This window comes from Thamnophis elegans, chromosome 2, assembly GCF_009769535.1.
Source record: "Thamnophis elegans isolate rThaEle1 chromosome 2, rThaEle1.pri, whole genome shotgun sequence".
In the NCBI taxonomy this organism is placed as follows: Eukaryota; Metazoa; Chordata; class Lepidosauria; order Squamata; family Colubridae; genus Thamnophis; species Thamnophis elegans.
This window is the reverse complement of record NC_045542.1, coordinates 6327587-6345930: the sequence shown is the minus strand read 5'-3', so window position 1 is coordinate 6345930 and position 18344 is coordinate 6327587. Positions and strand designations below refer to the sequence as shown.

General features: G+C 44.1%; 1 protein-coding gene across 1 annotated transcript; it reads left to right on the top strand.

Annotated features, from left to right (window-relative positions):
• Positions 1–745: 745 nt before the first annotated feature.
• Positions 746–14116, top strand: LOC116504444 (suppressor of SWI4 1 homolog). Its single transcript, XM_032211447.1, has 12 exons — positions 746–844; positions 2478–2648; positions 3157–3258; positions 4432–4482; positions 5485–5655; positions 7022–7098; positions 9307–9414; positions 10139–10262; positions 11022–11100; positions 11717–11846; positions 11997–12157; positions 13621–14116. The coding sequence occupies exons 1-12, from the start codon at positions 827–829 to the stop codon at positions 14043–14045; spliced, it is 1617 nt and encodes a 538-aa protein (XP_032067338.1). The 5' UTR covers positions 746–826; the 3' UTR covers positions 14046–14116.
• Positions 14117–18344: the final 4228 nt, after the last annotated feature.

The following is an 18344-nucleotide window of genomic DNA, read 5'->3' as shown; positions in this document are numbered from 1 at the left end:
TTGGAGACCCCTGATTTAGATGCTTGGAGTATAATCCCCTGGCTGAGGAACTCTGGGAGTTGAAGTCCACAAGTCTTAAAATTGCCAAGGTTGGAGACCCCTGATTTAGATGCTTGGAGTATAACCCCGAGACAGGAGAACACCGGCATGCCCATGCTTTTCCTACGATTTTATTATTTCTACCCTCCACCATCACAGATCCACCGTTTTTCATGCTTTAGCGCTCCGTTGCGTTCCCAAGCCTTGTGCCTTGGCTGTTTATAGTTGTTTTTTTTAATCTAAAGGGATATTCAAATGTTTAACGTACCCACGATTAGAGCAAAAATATTTTGCCACTAATTTACGGTACTAGTGTCAACTTGGGTCTCCAAAGATTTAAAAGGCGCGCACACACACATGCACAAAACAAGCCACGCTTGTTTCCATTTCGCGGCAGTCTGGATTTTTTGCAATCTAATCCTGACTGCTGTAATTGACACTGGGGGGAAAGCAGGATTGTGGGGCTAAATCATAACTTCAATCATCATCATCATCATCATCCCCCCTTAATTTTCCACAGCGCCTTTCTCTTAACTTAGCACTATAAACAATGTTGAGACGGGAAAGGACCCCGTGGGATCTAACCGAGATTCACTTATTAAGCTACGCAAGAGACCCGCCCGGATGAATATTTTGGTAGCACACATTGCTCGGTTGGAAGTCGGAACTCCTCATCTGGGGAGGCGGAGAGTGGGGGGAACATTTGGGTGCACTAGAGGCCGGAAGTGAGCGCATCCCGCGTGGTCGCGCCGGCGAGAGGAGCCCCGAGGAGGAGGACGCGAGTGTTATGGGGAGGCCGAGCAAAGTGAGGACCGGAGGCCGGGATGGAGGGCTCCTTGAAAGGCCTCGGGAGATGTTGACCCGAGGAGGAGGGCGCGAGTGTTATGGGGAGGCCCAGCAAAGTGAGGCCCGGAGGCGGAGGGCTCCTTGAAAGGCCTCGGGAGAGGTTGAATTTGGGGCCAAGGCCGGGTGTGGTGACGAGGGTGCCTTGAGAGGCAGTGGAGGCCGGCATGGGTGCTGCGGCCGAATGGTGAACTAGTGAAGGACGAAACAAAATCCGAAATATTTAACAGGAGAAGGCCGGCCTGGCCTGAACAAAATAAAATAAAGGATTGATTATTGTTGATTTTAATCGAATTTTAAATGTTACTGTTAATCTTAATTGGGTTTGTTTTTTGGATACTCTAATTTTTTTTAAACTTTTGTAATATGTGTCTTTTTTTTTAATTGAAATTTTTTGGAAAAAAAAAGCTTTTACAAAAATTTACCTCCCCTCCCCCACCCGAATTCCCCCAACTTCCCCCCCCCCCCGACTTCCCAGAACAAATACAGGGTATAAATCTTTATAGCAGTTAGATTAGATTAGATTGCTTTTATTTATAGGCCGCCCTTTTCCCTGAGGGGACTCAGGGTGGCTTACAACCTATAGGGAGGGGATACACGTAATGACATATACAGACAGTACATAATTAAAAAATAGAAGCAACATTCATTCATAAGTTAGACTTATATACCGCTTCATAGGGCTTTCAGCCCTCTCTAAGTGGTTTACAGAGTCAGCATATTGCCCCCACAGTCTGGGTCCTCATTTCACCCACCTCGGAAGGATGGAAGGCTGAGTCAACCTTGAGCCGGTGAGATTAGAACTGCCGAACTGCAGATAACAGTCAGCTGAAGTGGCCTGCAGTACTGCACCCTAACCACTGCGCCACCTTGGCTCTTAACAACGATGTTCTAAAATAAACTTAAAGTTAGTATCATCTGTGTCTTTTTTAATGTTGTACGCCATCCTGAGTCCTTGGGAGAAGGGCGGCATATAAATCCAATAAACAAACATAAACAAACAAGCCCGATTAGTGAATGATAAAAGATTTAGAAAACTCATTATTGTTGGCCTGATGCGAGATTGTTGTGAGGCATCTATCTGTGCCCAAGAAAACTTCATGCGTGTGTCTTATTTTGTGAGAAACTAATAATTGTTCGACCTTGATTGAAATTCGTCCAGGTTATAAAGTTGCTCTGCTTCTTAATGTGAGGTTCTGAGATATTTTTCCACGCATATTAATAGAACCACCGCTTCACCTAGTATCTTTTCCCCCCTACTGGCTTGCTCTTCCTGATACCTGGGTAATTCCAAACAAAGCAAATAATACTGTAAAATTGCTTTTATGACCAGCGTGGTTTTGAAATAGTTAAAAATCTCTTCCTGCTCTGGAGTTTTTAGGGGAATAATTCATTATTGCATATATTAGATTGTTAAGAAGAGAGTGGGGAAACCATCAGCAGTTTCTGATCTTCTTTACAGCAGTTAAAAGTCCAGCTGTGGAGGCTATAAGAAAGTAACCTGCAATAAGAAAGTGGATTTGGTATGGAATGGGATATTTGTTTCGCATATCTTAAACCCTACTAGTGTTATTCTTCATCCAATTCATTTTCAGACTAAGAATCAAAAGAAGGAGCGAGCATCTGCCCAGCATCGATCTCAGGAGGAATATGGCTCTGTGCCTCACTCCTTTGTGTTTCATCGAGGTCGTATTGGTAAGAATATACAGCAACTCATCCAAGATGTTCGGCGAGTGATGGAGCCCTTTTCTGCTACCAGCCTCAAGGTGAAATTATTAAATGCCATGGAAGGCTACTGTGGTTCATGGAAATAATTGCTTTACAGGTAGTGCTTGCTTAACAACCACAATTGGGACTGGAATGTCGATCGTTGATATTGGGGTAATTTTCTAAATTCTAGTTGAAAATATTCTTTCCAGAAGCAAATGTTAATTATGTAGATGTACATGTTTATGGAAGCAATCATGTTATACAAAACATTTTTATGCTTTATTCGAGTTATGATTGCATTTTATTATCAAAGCAGACTATAAAATGAGGTGGGGACAGCACTTAAAAGTGTGAGCGGCTGTAATAGAAGAAGGAAAAACAACTTGGCTAAATATTGTAACTTCACAAAGGCAACTAGGCAAATCAATCTATTGTTCAGTCCATTTTTGCAATGCTATTTACTTCTATTAATGAAGTAAAATTTAAATATATTTTATCCTAGATTTTGTCCCCAAAGCACGCCAGGCAGTGGAATGGCCCTACTCACAGTTGTGTCTTTTTTAGGTGCGGAAGAAGAATTCTTTGAAAGATTTTGTGACAATAGCTGGACCTCTGGGTGTGACTCATTTCCTGGTCTTCACAAAAAATCCCACCAGCATCAACCTTGTAAGTGACATATTGAGGAAATGTTTTGTTTTAAGAACCTATGACCCTGGTTGTCTGTGCTAACTGGTCTAATTGGGCCTCTGTTCAATTATATATATTGGAGAGGATTTGGAGCAGGTTCTGACCTGGCATATAGATTCAGCTTTCATACAATACTGTTACATCTTGTTGCCACTTAATGTGAAGAGGAGATATACCTAGAAGCTGGCCATCCCCCTGGTTGCGTGTAGCAAATCAGCCCCGTTATATCTACGTAGAAGTAAAATGGGAACGCTTCACTAATCCTCTTCTTGAATAAATCAATAAAATTTAAAGCTTCTGATAAATGAACATGAAAAAGACCTCAGAGCTGTGGTGAAATAGTTTCGTGACAAGTATGTACATGAGGATATATGCAACAATTGGAACGTTGTTTGCTTTTTAAAAAGGCAAATGAGAGGTGACTTGCAATAAAAAGAAATTTGAATTTATTTAATTAAACATACCCAATGCACGCTATTTTTTTTACATTTGTCCATACATAACTTATCTCTAGTGAGCGAATGATTTTGAAGCCACAAGTTACATTAGCTCTTCAGTCCATTAAATTGGGATGCTGTGGCAGCCACAACTTGGAGAGCTGCTTGTAAATTCCCCTTTTCAGCATTGTCACAACTTTGAATAGTTGCTGAGTCAGCAGTTGGTGAGAGCTATTTGTAACCAAATTAATATTGGAGGAAATTATGGGGAAATATAAGCAGGAAGATTCTGCTTGTTTTTTTTCTGCTTTGGGGCTTCCTAAGACATTCAAATGGCAACAGTTGTGAAGTAGTAAAATTGTTGAACCAAACAAACATTTAAGAATCACTCTTACATTGTTTGAAGGGTCCTGCTTTTACAGCGGTTGAATGTTAAGCGTGTTTCTTCCCTGAACAATTTTTAAATTTCTTGCCCAGTGAATTACATTAATTCTGTCTGCTTATCAGGTGCAAATGATGACAAGTGTCTTGCTGATTTAATTCTGTGATTCTTATTTCAAAGTAAACGCACTGATGCATCTGTGTAAAGAATTTCCATACTATTGGAAATTAAATAGAAGTAAGGTCTATAAACTATTAGGGCCTGCTTTAAGCTTCTGAATCCTGCAATATTAGTACTTAGGAGTTAAAGCTCCTTCCTGTTGATTTCTCTTAGAGACTCCTGCGCCTCCCTGGTGGACCAACACTGACCTTCAGAGTCACTCAGGTACCAGAGGGATTATATTATCTACAGTGGGATCGGCTGGGTAGATTTAGAACTGTCGCTGGAATTTGTCATGGATGGAGATGCTATGTTTATGATTTTAACTGCTTGCAGTTCCTATGGATAGTATACAGGATTGCAGATTGTTCCTCAGGATGCTTGTTGTGTGCTTGGGTGCAGAGTAGTTCTTATTCTTTTCTTCCTCCTCTTCCTTGTGTAACAAAACAATTGAAATTTGAAAGGTTTGTGCATTCATATACAATGATCTTGCATAATTTATTGTATTTATTTATTTATTAGACATATACCGCTTCATAGGGCTTTCAGCCCCCTCTAAGTGGTTTACAGATTTTTAGCAAATTGAGTCAGCAAATTGCCCCCACAGTCTGGGTCCTCATTTCACCCACCTCGGAAGGATGGAAGGCTGAGTCGACCTTGAGCTGGTGAGATTTGAACCACTGAACTTTTAATCACTAAGAGCCAAGGTGGCGCAGTGGTTAAATGCAGCACTGCAGGCTACTGCTAGATCAGCAGGTCAGCAGTTCAAATCTCACCGGCTCAGGGTTGACTCAGCCTTCCATCCTTCCGAGGTGGGTAAAATGAGGACCCAGATTGTTGGGGGCAATATGCTGACTCTCTGTAAACCGCTTAGAGAGGCCTGAAAGGCCTATGAAGCGGTATATAAGTCTACTGCTATATTGAACTGCAGATAACAGTCAGCTGAAGTGGCCTGCAGTACTGCACCCTAACCACTGCGCCACCTCGGCTCCTATTTTCTATAAGTTATTCTGGCGACTGCTGTATATTGTCATTATCTGGATTCTTAAAGATTTCACAGAGAGTAGTCCATATATTTTCAAACTCCCACTTAACTAGCCTGAAGAATACAGACTTTGTGTAGTTTGTTCTAAATAAAAGCTGAGATCTGAGGCAGTCCTCGAAATAGTGACATCCCCTCTAAAAAGAATGTATGCCTCCCTTGTCTCTGTTTGTTGTTTGCCACAGTATTCACTCATCAAAGATGTTGTGTCATCTCTGAAGCGGCATCGGATGCATGAACAACAGTTTACCCATCCTCCTCTCCTAGTGCTGAACAACTTTGGCATTGAGGGCATGCACATCAAAGTCATGGCCACTATGTTCCAGAACATGTTTCCTTCCATCAATGTTCACAAAGTGAGTATATTCAAGCTTGGAGATTGGGAAGCTAATTAGATGACTCGTTTGCTGCTCAGATTCCTCTGGTCTGAATCCCGCCCTTGTGATAACTTTGCTGCCTAAAAATTGACGCAGGAGATAGAGCTAAATCTCAACAAGAAGGACCTCATCCCTCTAACAGGCATAGAGCAGTGGTAGATGAAACCTAAATTTTGGCATAATTTTGATCCCGATGCAAATGATGATAGTGTATCTTGGATGACAGTTCTCTGTGATTTTCTTCCAAAGTAAACGCACTGATGCATCAACCCTTTTATCACCCATTTTGCTGGATGTTTGGTGTTTCTAACACTTGAGTCCTTGTTAATGTTGGAGTGCAAGTTGTATGAATGCAGAAATGGAAGAGGGTTATTTAGTTTTGAATCTCCTCCCTCCTCCTCCTCCTCCCAAGTTGAATGTAGTTCTTCCTTTGAGTTGTACAGATATTGTTCAAATATATTATCTAGTGGTCATCTTTAACCACGGAAAGGAGAGGAGAGACATAGGATAAACCTCATTCCCACTGCTTGAATTAAATACGATTTTAGTCAACTCAGAAATAAATGTGCTTTTTGAGAACCTGGAGTTAGAAACTATGGAGATAAGATGCTCCAGAAACATTTTCAAAAATGTTCAGTGAAGAAAATAGGGATTTTCCAGGTTTTCCTCTATCTCTCTCCTCCCAGAAATTTTTAAATCCGATATTTGAGAATTGGATATAAGAACTCTTTGGCTTGCAAGTTTGATCATTGAGAAGTAGTTTGAGTACTGGTTGTTGGCAGCTGGAAAATCTTAACCTGAGGTTTCTTTTCTTTTTTTTCTTTTTCTTTTTTTTTGCAGATTTTTTATTATTATTTTTTCCCTTCTACAACACCTTACAGTCATTACATCAACATTGTTATGTCATCATACCTGTACATGTGTATAATATTTCGCTTCTATATTTACACATCTTTATACACAGTTCTATATATATTTATATATAGTTTTTTGGCTTAATTAATTTTATTCTTGTTTTGCAGTCATTTGTACCAATTGTTCCAAATTTCATAATATTCCGACTCTTCTTTATCTTTTAATTTCAGTGTTAATGTGTCCACCTCTGCACAATCCACAGTTTTTTTAATCACTAATTCGTCCGAGGGGGGTATTATTTTGTTTCCAGCATTGGGCAAATGCTATTCTAGCTGTAGATAGCAGATGTATTAATATGTACTTAATTTTCTTTGTATATTTCCCTTTGATTATTCCCAGTAGAAAGAGGTTGCTTTTCGAGAAAGGGCTGGAGCCCTAGACTGAATCCTCAATCTCACCATGTGTGCCTTTCTTTTTTCCTACCTATCAGGTCAGTTTAAATACCATCAAACGCTGTGTCCTCATCAATTACAATCCTGACACCCAGATAATGGAATTCCGTCACTAGTAAGTAAGTTTTAATTTCTGCTCTGTGCCACTCTTGTTTCTGATGGTTTGAAATAGACTGCACAGGGAGTCCTGATGAGAAATGCCGTTGTATTCATGTTCATTAAAACACTCACAATTCTAGGGGGCAACATGAGTACGAACTCGGGGAAAAGGGGACTTTTCAGGGTCTTCAGTACTATTTGGTAAGCTGGAAGCTGAGAGGAACCTATGTGTCCTTTGTTAGTTTCAGGCTAGCTCAGGATCCATGTCCTGACTCCCTAACTTGGTTTCTCCGGGTTAATTGGATTCCTGTTCCCATCATTCTCAGCCAGCTGGAGGTAGGGGGAGATGGAAGTTACAGATCAGTGTATTGGTACAATGGAGGCAAGGCTGCTATCCACAGTGGCTCTAATGTGACTGGAGATTCTGTTGCAGACACGAACAAGGTCCTGTCTAAATTGGATGCAGATGATGAGAGTATAGTCTGCTGATATGTCTCTGATCTTATATTTCAGTAAACGCTCTGATGTATCCAAGCCAGTTAGAAATGGGTTTTTTTTTAATGATAGGTGGTTGCAGTGTTTTTTCTAATGAGCTCAATAATCTCACCTCTTTTTATCATACAAACCCAGAATTCCCCTTAAAAAAACAACGAAACAAAGAAGGAAATTCATCAGAATATTTGTGTCTGAATTACTAACTAGTATCTGTCCCTTAACCTTTAAGGCAGTTTACTGAACAATATAAATAGTAAGTAAATGGGAAATTAAATGCAAAACTTTATGAAAATTTTCAAGTAATCCTCTAATTAAGCTTCCTGGCAACATATTTAAGCAGTTATGGGAAAAAAAGCAAACTCTGTAGACTATTTTGCATCTGACAAAATAAGTATCTTTCCAAGTTTGTATCATTTTGTTTGCACTTGTAAAGTACGCAATATCGATCCTCATCATCTTAATTTTTAAATTGTTAGCATGTAATTCAAGAATTGGGACCTGCAAAAACTAGGATAAAGCTGCTATGTCAAAGAAAGATGTCTACCGAAATGAGAGATAACCATCCCAGATGATCTAGTCTTTTTCTGAGCAGGTCCTTTATTTTTTATACTAACATTGAGAACCACATCAGTTCGAAAACTTAAACAACAGCGGGGTGGTTCATTAGATGAGGTCAGAGAGCTATATAGATTCTTGGGTTCTCCACTTATGGCTGGTCTTGCTTATTTCAGAGTTTGTGTATACATTGCTTCTTGTTAATATGAGAACAAGAATAGACCTTCCTGATGTGCTATATAATCCTCTCTTGTCTTGTATAATGCTGGTAATTAAACCATTATTTGTATTTTTTTTATTTTATTTTATTAGGATTTATAGGCCGCCCTTTTCCCTGAGGGGACTCAGGGCGGCTTACAATCATTAGGGAGGGGGTGCAATTCAAAATAAACAATATGTGAGCAAAATAAAATAATAAAAACACAAATTGCATTCAACATTCAACACTCGGGTGGGGCAAATTAAAGACTTATCCCCAGGCCTGTTGGGATAGCCAGGTCTTGAGGGCTGCGCGGAAGGCCTGGACGGTGGTGAGGGTGCGTATCTCGACGGGGAGATCGTTCCACAGGGTCGGAGCTGCAACAGAAAAGGCTCTCCTCCGTGTAGTCGCCAGTCGGCATTGACTGGCGGATGGGATTCGGAGGAGGCCCAGTCTGTGCGATCTTATCGGTCGGAGGGAGGTAATCGGCAGAAGGCGGTCTCTCAAGTACTCGGATCCACTACCATGAAGGGCTTTGAAGATGGTCAACAGCGCCCTGAAGCGCACCCGGAGATCAACAGGTAGCCAGTGCAGTCGCCGGATGCACTTCAGGGGCAGCCCCATGTAGAGCACATTGCATTAAATATTAATTTAATATTGACTGCCTTTCCCAGCCTTATACACTAGATGTGTTGTGTTGTAACTCCCAGGATTTCCAGGTGGCATGGTTGTTAGCAGTTGTAGAGCAACACGTCTAACATCTACATCAGTTTGGGGAATCTAATCATGGTTCTCAAGCTCCTTGGCTAGAAGAATGGTCTTTCTCAGGCCTGATACCATGGGACTTTCCTTGGAGAGATACCAGGGCTACCTCTCCTCCTTGCGCCTCTGTGGCCCCAACACAGTTGTAGTTAAATTGTGCTTATTCCCCCCCCCCCCCCCCGATGAAATCTGCTCCTTTCCTGTATTTTGTAGCAGCCTGAAAGTAGTGCCAGTGGGCATGAGCAAAGGGCTGAAGAAGCTCCTGCAAGAGAAATTTCCTAACATGAACCGCCTGGATGACATCAGTGAATTGTTGGTCAGGTGAGAAAGTGAAAGCTATCTACCTGTTCCTTCCATCTAGAATTTAACTACCTTTTGAATCCTGGGAGGAATTCTGCAGAGGTGTGAGAAGGGGGGGGCGTGGTTTGAAGGCAGGGCTGGGGTCTTCATTTTACAGTATGGGTCCTCATTTGCTCAACCATTTCATTTTCATTTTCCCTTTATTTGTATGCCGCCCTTTTCCCTGGGGGGGACTCAGGGCGGCTCACAGTTCAAAAAAAAAAGGGGGGGGGAGGACAAACAATTTCTAACATAAAGACAATACATCATTATTAAAAACACAACAGTCACACAATTCGAGTGGGGTTAGAATCTTAACCCCAGACCAGCCGGGACAGCCAGATCTCTAGGGCGGCGCGGAAGGTCTGGAGGGTGGTGAGGGTCCGAATCTCCACGGGGAGTTCGTTCCAGAGGGTCGGAGCAGCCACCGAGAAGGCTCTCCTCCGGGTAGTTGCCAGTCTACACTGGCTGGATGATGGAATTCGGAGGAGGCCTAATCTATGCGATCGTATCGGTCTGGTGGAGGTAATTGGCAGTAGGCGGTCTCTCAACCCCTTCCCCTCCCAACTCCAATCGGTACCATGCTAACTGAAGTTGGTGGGGTTTGTAGTCTTAATACATCCCAGAATGGGAATTATTTTGAATGTTGATGTTAGTCGTGCTAGGAAGAACAAAAAATGTGTTGTTTTGTTGCCCTGACCTGCAGGGACATCAATCTCTCTGAGAGCGAAGCTGAGCAAGACGGCAGTCACAATATCACGGAGCTGCCTCAGGCCTGCGCTGGCCGTGGGAACATGAAGGCCCAGCAGAGTGCAGTCCGACTCACCGAGGTCAGTGAGGAATGGGGTGCTTGAGAGTTGGGTGAGAGCGTTAAAAGACTGGAAACGCTTTATGGACTTTTCACTGGAAATAGAAAAGAGTGAAGGGATAATAAATGGATGTGACTGAAAAAAAAGACTTAAGTAAAAAAAAAGGATTTCTTTTTTGTAAAATCAGCGAGGAGGGATGATTAGTTTAGTTTAGAAAAGAAGGTCAAAGCTGCTTAGTTTTTCTCATTCTTTATTTTCTTTCTAGATTTTGTTTTTTTGCGCTTTGTAATTTCCCCCCCTTTACATTAGTCTTTTACTTATGTAAAAATTCTTAATGATTGGGTGAACAAGGATAGCAATAGCAATAGCAGTTAGACTTCTATACCGCTTCATAGGGCTTTCAGCCCTCTCTAAGCGGTTTACAGAGTCAGCATATCGCCCCCAACAACAATCCGGGTCCTCATTTTACCCACCTCGGAAGGATGGAAGGCTGAGTCAACCTTGAGCCGGTGAGATTTGAACAGCCGAACTGCAGAACTGCAGTCAGCTGAAGTAGCCTGCAGTGCTGCATTTAACCACCGCGCCACCTCGGCTCAGGATGTAGCATGGGGCCAGGTATAGCAGTAAACAGAGCTCTTCTGATCCTCCAGATGATCTGCTCTGATCACCTGGCTTTGGAATGCCCCACCCCTCATCCAAGAGCTGCAGCCTTTCTTCCTTGCTGCTCAAGATGCCTGAATTTGAATTTCTGTGTCGCTTGTGTGTTGTCTCTGTGCCCAGATTGGTCCTCGCATGACATTGCAGCTCATCAAGGTGGAAGAAGGACTAGGTCAAGGCAATGTACTCTACCACAGCTTCAGTAAGTATTGTGGCTCTTCTGTCGAAGAGCAGAACCAGAGTATTGATGGTATTCACGAACACCTCTCCTATGGTGGTGTACTGTATGACATAGAGCAGTGTTTCTCAACGTTGGCAACTTGAAGATGTCTGGACTTCAACTCCCAGTCAACCTGGTCCCCACTGCCCACTAGTGGGCGTTCCAGCTTTCATGGTGGGCGGTAGGGGTTTGCTGTTAACTCTGCTTTATAAATTTTATAAAGTAAAGTTACTTCCCTACTTTATAAATCACCGTTACTGTGGAACTGGCGGGTGGTTAGAAAATTTTACTACTAACAGAGATACAAAAGTGGGCGGTAGGTGTAAAAAGGCTGACTACCCCTGGATTAGATGAATGGATGACCTACCATTGCAAGGTAGCTCCCTATCTTCTTATAAATAAATCCTGTCTTTCAGCAGTCAAAACGTTTCTGAGACTTAACTCAGTTATTGCTGTGCCTGTTGCCGCTCATCATGGCAAATGGGTTTTACCTGCCCCCCTCCCCCTTGGGTGCCTCAAGGGGGGAAGCTAACCGCCTGGCCTTAGTGGCTTTCCCTGTGCATCTTCCCATTGGTTAATGCCCCGTGCCTCCTCCCAGTTCACAAGACTGAAGAAGAGATCCGAGAAGCCTTGGCCAGGAAAGAGGAAAAACTGCTACTCAAGGCTCAACGGCGCCAGAAGCAAGAGGCAGATGTGGCCCACAAAAAAGCACTGAAGCAGGCTCATCGGTAAGGGGGGAGGGGAAGAGGAGGCACCCAAAGCCAGCAAAGCTTCTCGTCCAGATGTTTCCCCCAGAGCCTAAGCGGGAGCAGGGAATGTCCCTTTGGGTTGAGAAGATGGAGACTCTGGGCACTCATGGAAATTATCCTTGGCTACAGGAAGAAGAGTCTGGCAGGGATGAAGAGCAAGACAGACCAAGCGGTGGGAGGAGACAGTGATGCCGAGGACCCCGGAATGCAGGGCCAGCAAAATGTAGACGAGCCCTCCGATGACGACGTGGAATACTACCGCCAGGAAGTTGGGGAGGAGCCGGATGAAGGTCAGTGCTTTTAAATTGGAAGAATTTGGTGTTTTTTTTTTTTAATTTTTTAAATTTTTATTTCTCATATATACATTCACAATTATATAATCTCATAACTGTTGTTAATAATATGTATTTATAACAATTTTTCTCCCCTACAATTGACAATATAATTAAGATTGCTTTCTTACCATCCCATACACCCATCTTATTTTACAACAATCCTACTTCTTCTTCCTTCCCTCCTTCCTTCCCTCCTTTCTTCTCTCCTTCCTTCCCTCCTTCCTTCCCTCCTTCCTTCCCTCCTTTCCTTCCTTCCCTCCTTTCTTCCCTCCTTCCTTCCCTTCTTCCTTCCCCCTTCCTTCCCTCCTTTCTTCTCTCCTTCCCTCTTTTCTTCCCTCCTTTCTTCTCTCCTTCCCTCCTTCCTTCCCTCCTTTCTTCTCTCCTTCATTCCCTCCTTCCTTCCCTCCTTTCTTCTCTCCTTCTCTCCTTCATTCCCTCCTTCCTTCCCTCCTTTCTTCTCTCCTTCCTTCCCTCCTTCCTTCCCTCCTTTCTTCTCTCCTTCTCTAAAATTGGAACAATTTGGAGGTGGGCATCGTTGCTCATAACCTGAATCCTGGTTCTCTAAAGTAACTTCCTGATGCATCTGTCCTGGGGAAGAAAGAGGAGTGTGTGCTTTCTCAACTCACTTGGGACTAGCCGTCATTGTTAAAGGTCTGAGCCAAGAAGAAGCAGTATTCCTTCTTTGGCAGACATTTGATCTGTCAAATGTCAAAGATCCTTCTTTGACATTTGATCCTCGTCAAGAGCTGCTGCCACGGCACTTTTAACTGTAGGTGTCTATTCCTTTCCCTTCCCTCACGGGGCAAATACAGGTGCAGGGGAGAGAATTTGGGGAGGGCTAGATTTTCCAACAATCCCATATCAAGCTTTCCTTTTGGTTCTCATAGCTCTGGCTTTTTTCCGAAACTGTTTTTCCTTTGTTTCTGGCTGGGCTGTGACTTCCTACTTGAAGATCCTATGATCTAAATTTTTGTTACTGCCTTAAGATCATTCTTGTTTTTTTTTAAAAAAGTGCTGAGTATAAAAATGACTTGCAGGTGCGATCCACTACTAAAAGTAAAATGGACAGAAGCGTTAATTTGTGAGTTGGAGAGGGTGGAAGGGAGAGGGAATGTTAGATATCTTTTTAACAATGCCAGTAGGCGGCTGTGTCCTTAAAACTCTATTAAATGAAAATGGTGGTACAGCGATAGTAAAATATATAAATTCTAAAATGTACAATTTAAACTGAATGAGATATATGTGCTGGTGGAAGAAATGCACGAAATATACCTGTAACCAATGGATAACGCTTTCTACAAGATGTAATGAAAGATTATTTTTGTGTGTGTGTGTTTCCTTTTAATAAAAACAATAAAAACTTTTTTTTTAAATGACTCTTCTTAACTGCTGCTTTTATTGGGCCCCATTCTTTCTAGACTTGTTCCCACAAAGCACAAAGAGGAAACGGAGGCTCAGCCAATCCACCACGCCCAAGAAAAAACGTAAACACATGCCTTCATTGCGAGATCAGAGTCAAGAGCGTACGGGGCTCAAAACCACAATGAAACACAAGAAAACTTCGCGGCCTGGTGGTCAGAGGCAGCTACAAAGAGGCACCCCTCAACACCGCCAGGGGAAGCTGAGCCAGCAGCAGAGGAATACCAGGCAGCACAAGAAGCCACAGAATGCAAAGCAGAAGCAACCTCGGGCTGCGGGACAGCCAAGAGGCAAAAGACAGACTGGCTTTAGGCCTCCGGGATCAGGAAGGCAGGGAAAATCTAGACCGGGGCAGAAGCAGGCCTTCAGAGGCAAAACCACCTTCCGAAAAGCGAGGCATTCAAGGAAGCAGAAGTCAGCATAATGTCCTGAAACACTTTCGTAGTCTTTTGAGATGTACTGGTTGTTTTATAAAATATATATTGACTTCCATAATCTGCCTCCGCTTCTTTTTGGGTTGGACTTGTATATGCTTTGATGTTGGATTGGTTGGAAGTGCCAGAAAAAGATAGGACAGTTGATCGAAGTTTTTTTTAACGAGGACTTGAGCCCTTTGGAAGGAGATGATACAAGGAGCAGATGGCCATTTCTTTTGAGGGTCAAAATTTCTCTACTGCAATGCAGCAGGTTTCTAAGAAAATTGTTTTTTGTTTGATAATGTAGAACAAAAGTGACAGAAACAGCTATACCGATACTGGCTGATTTTAATTGGCAGGATTCTTTCCTTTAGCAATAATGCTCTCCACTTTTAAATTCCTGGTTCTCCCACAAAGCTTTTCAAAAGATACCAAATGTATTTGGCTTCCTTGTGGGCAGCTGCAGCTCTTCAGAGGGTATAAAAAGAATAATTTGTAAAATTATTACCCTTGGCTAAACTCTTATTCATCCAAAACGTAGGGGCAGGTTTGCTGAAATACATCCTGGTTGCATTCAAAGGCTCTACAACAGTGTTTCTCAACCTTGGCAACTTGAAGATGTCCGGACTTCAACTCCCAGAATTCCTTGTGACCCGTCAAAACCGCGGACGACAAAAGCGCGATCGACGAAAGCGCGCATTTGACGTCATCACAGCGCGACGAAAAAAATTAAAAATTTAAATAAAAATTAAATTAAAGCAAGCCGATTCACATAAAGGTAAGGGTTAGGGTTAGGTTAAGGGTTAGGGTTAGGTTTAGAGCGTTAGGGTTCCGTTTAGCGTTAGGTTAAGGGTTAGCGTTAGGTTTAGCGTTACGTTAACGGTTAGGGTTAGGTTTAGGGCTAGGTTTGGGGGGGTTAGGGTAAGGTTTTCGCTTTATTACATTTTTTGATCACAGCGCGATGTTTTCGTCGCGCTGTGATGACGTCAAATGCGCGCTTTCGTCTACCGCGATTTTGTCGTCCGCGGTTTTGTGGTGGAACCGAATTCCTTTGCTGGCTGGGGAATTCTATGAGTTGAAGTCCAGACATCTTCAAGTTGCCAAGGTTGAGAAACACTGCTCTACAAGATTCCATCTGTGGAAGTAAATATAGGTAGTCCTTGACTCACAGCCATTTGTTTCGTGACTGAAGTTATGATGGCACTGAAAAAAGCGACTTACGACTGTTTTTCACACCTATGACGGTTTCAGCATCCCCATGGTCACATCAAAATTCGTGGTGTGTTAGGGTTGCCATGTCCTGGGGTCATGTGATCACATTTTGTGACCTGATAAGCAAAGTCAATGGGGAAACCAGATTCACTTTGCAACTGTGCTCCTAACTTAATAACTGCATGGTTTATTTAACAACTGTGGCAAGGCATGTGATAAAACGAGGCAAAACTACTAATTTTACCACCTTCCTCGCCACAGGTGTGAAAAGTGTCAGGCCTGCAGGCATATTCCTTTCAGGATCTTTGGCCTGCCACACTTTCTATTACAGTGTTTCTCAACCTTGGCAACTTGAAGATATCTGGACTTCAACTCCCAGAATTCCCCAGCCAGCATTCGCTGGCTGGGTAATTCTGGGGCTTGAAGTCCAGACATCTTCAAGTTACCAAGGTTGAGAAACACGGTTCCACCACAAAACTGCGTTCGACTAAAGCGTACTCGACGAAACCGCGTACCTAATATCACAGCGCGACGAAAAAAGCATGCTGTGAGCACTAAAGCTAAAATTAACACCTAACCCTTAACCTAACTCTAAACCTAACCCTAAACCTAACCCTTACCTTAACTTGAATCAGCTTGCTTTCAAAGCGCTTTTAAAGCGCCCTTTTTTCTCCGCGGTCGCTGTTGTCGCGCTGCTGATGATGTCAGCGACGCGGTTTAATCAGGCGCGCTTTAGTGGAGCGCGGTTTTGTCGTGGCACGGAGAAACACTGTTCTATTATTTTACTCTGCTGTTTCATTAGTGGGGAATTGGGAGGGGGAATAGTAAGGAGCAGAATGTGGTGTTGTCAAAACAAAACATTCCTTTCTAGAAGCCCAAGGTCATCTTTTGTCTGCACCTCTGCACCTGACCGGAACTAGATGGGTAGAAATGCCAGCGTGGCAGATGATGATTGGACCATGCGATGGCCTAGTGGTGAAGCTAATCACCTCCCGTTGGGAAGGTTGAGAGTTCAATCCTAGATAGCGGCAGATGTTTCTCCCTCTGGGCGCAAAGAAAAAAAGAAAGGCTGTTCCGGCATAGGTAACGCTCGACTTATGACAATTGAATCCAAAATTTCTATTGCTAAGATTTTTACCTCCTTTTGTCAGCGTTCCAAATATCATCCAGAATTAAATCAGAATTCAAGGCATAGCTTTCATCAAGTTCCAATTCAGTAAGAGACATCTCCGGATCTCCACGGGGAGATCATTCCAGAGGGTTGGAGCAGCCACAAAGAAGGCTCTCCCCCGGGGGGTTGCCAGCTGGCACTGGCCAGCAGATGGAATTCGGAGGAGGCCTAATCTGTGGGATCTAATAGATCTTTGGGAGGTGACTGGCAGGAGGTGGTCTCTCAAGTACCCAGGTCTGATGCCATGTAGGGCTTTATAAGTAACGACTAGCACCTTGAAGCGTGTCCGGAGACCAATAGGCAGCCAGTGCAGCTCACGGAGGATAGGCGTGACATAGGTGAACCGAGGTGCACCCACAATTGCTTGCGCGGCTGCATTCTGGACAAGCTGAAGTCTCCGAACACTCTTCAAGGGCAGCCCCATGTAGAGCGCGTTACAGTAGTCCAGTCTTGAGGTCACGAGGGGGTGAGTGACTATTCGAAGGGCCTCCCGGTCCAGGTAGGGTCGCAATTGGTGCACCAGGCGAACCTGGGCAAAGGCTCCCCTGGTCACAGCCGACAAATGATGTTCTAAAGCCAGCTGTGGGTCCAGGAGGACTCCCAAATTGCGAACCCTCTCTGAGGGGCGTATAATTTCACCCCCCAGACTGAGAGATGGAATAGGTAGCCAATCTTTGGGAGGGAGCATCAATAGCACTCAGTCTTGTCGGGATTGAGTGCAAGCTTGTTCGTTCCCATCCAGACCCTGACAGCCTCCAGGCACTGGCACATCACTTCTACCGCTTCACTGAGTTGGCACAGGGCGGACAGATACAGCTGTGTATCGTCCGCATATTCGTGGTATTTAATCCTGTGCCAGCGCATGATCTCACCCAGCGGCTTCATGTAGATGTTAAATAGGAGGGGGGACAGGACCGAACCCTGTGGCACCCCATAATTGAGGGGCCTAGGGGTCGACCTCTGCCCTTCGACCAACACCGACTGCGACCTGTCTGAGAGGTAGGAGGAGAACCACCGAAGGACGGTGCCTCCCACTCCCACCTCCCGCAACCGTCGCAGAAGGATACCATGGTCGATGGTATTGAAGGCCGCTGAGAGGTCAAGGAGCACTAGGATAGAGGAGTGACCCCTATCCCTGGCTCTCCAGAGATCATCGGTCAGCACGACCAAAGCAGTTTCTGTGCTGTAGCCAGGCCTGAACCCCGACTGAAAGGGATCCAGATTTCATCCAAGGACCGCCGGAGTTGAAAGGCCACCACTTTCTCAACAACCTTCCCCATGAAGGGGAGGTTGGAGACTGGACGATAGTTACTCAAGATGGCTGGGTCCAGAGAAGGCTTCTTCAGGAGGGGTCTCACCACCGCCTCCTTTAGGAGGGGCAGAAAGAATCCCTCCCAGAGAGAAGTGTTAACTATCATCTGGATCCAGCCACGTGTCACTTCCCTGCTGGTCGAGACCAGCCAGGAGGGGCACGGGTCCAGTATACAGGTGGAGGCACTCACCGCTCCCATGGCCTTGTCCACTTCCTCAGGAACAACAAGTTGAAACTCGCTCCATAAACTCCGCTCAAGACATTTCCTCAGTACCTCAGCTGGCACCATGCAATTGGAGTCCAGGTCTGTCCGAATCCAAGCAACTTTATCCGCTAGAAACTGAACAAATTCCTCAGCTCTACCTTGTAAAGGGTCATCCGCGTCCCTCCCTTTCAAGAGGGAGCGGTTTATTCTAAACAAGGCGGCTGGGCGCGATTCAGCGGATGCAATAAGAGCGGCAAAATGCGCACATTTCGCCGCCCGTATTGCCACGAGATAGGCTCTGATACAGGCTCTCATCAGTGCTCGGTCTGACTCAGATTTACTGGCCCTCCAGCGGCGCTCTAGACGTCTCTTTTGGCGCTTCATCGCCCGGAGTTCCTCGGTAAACC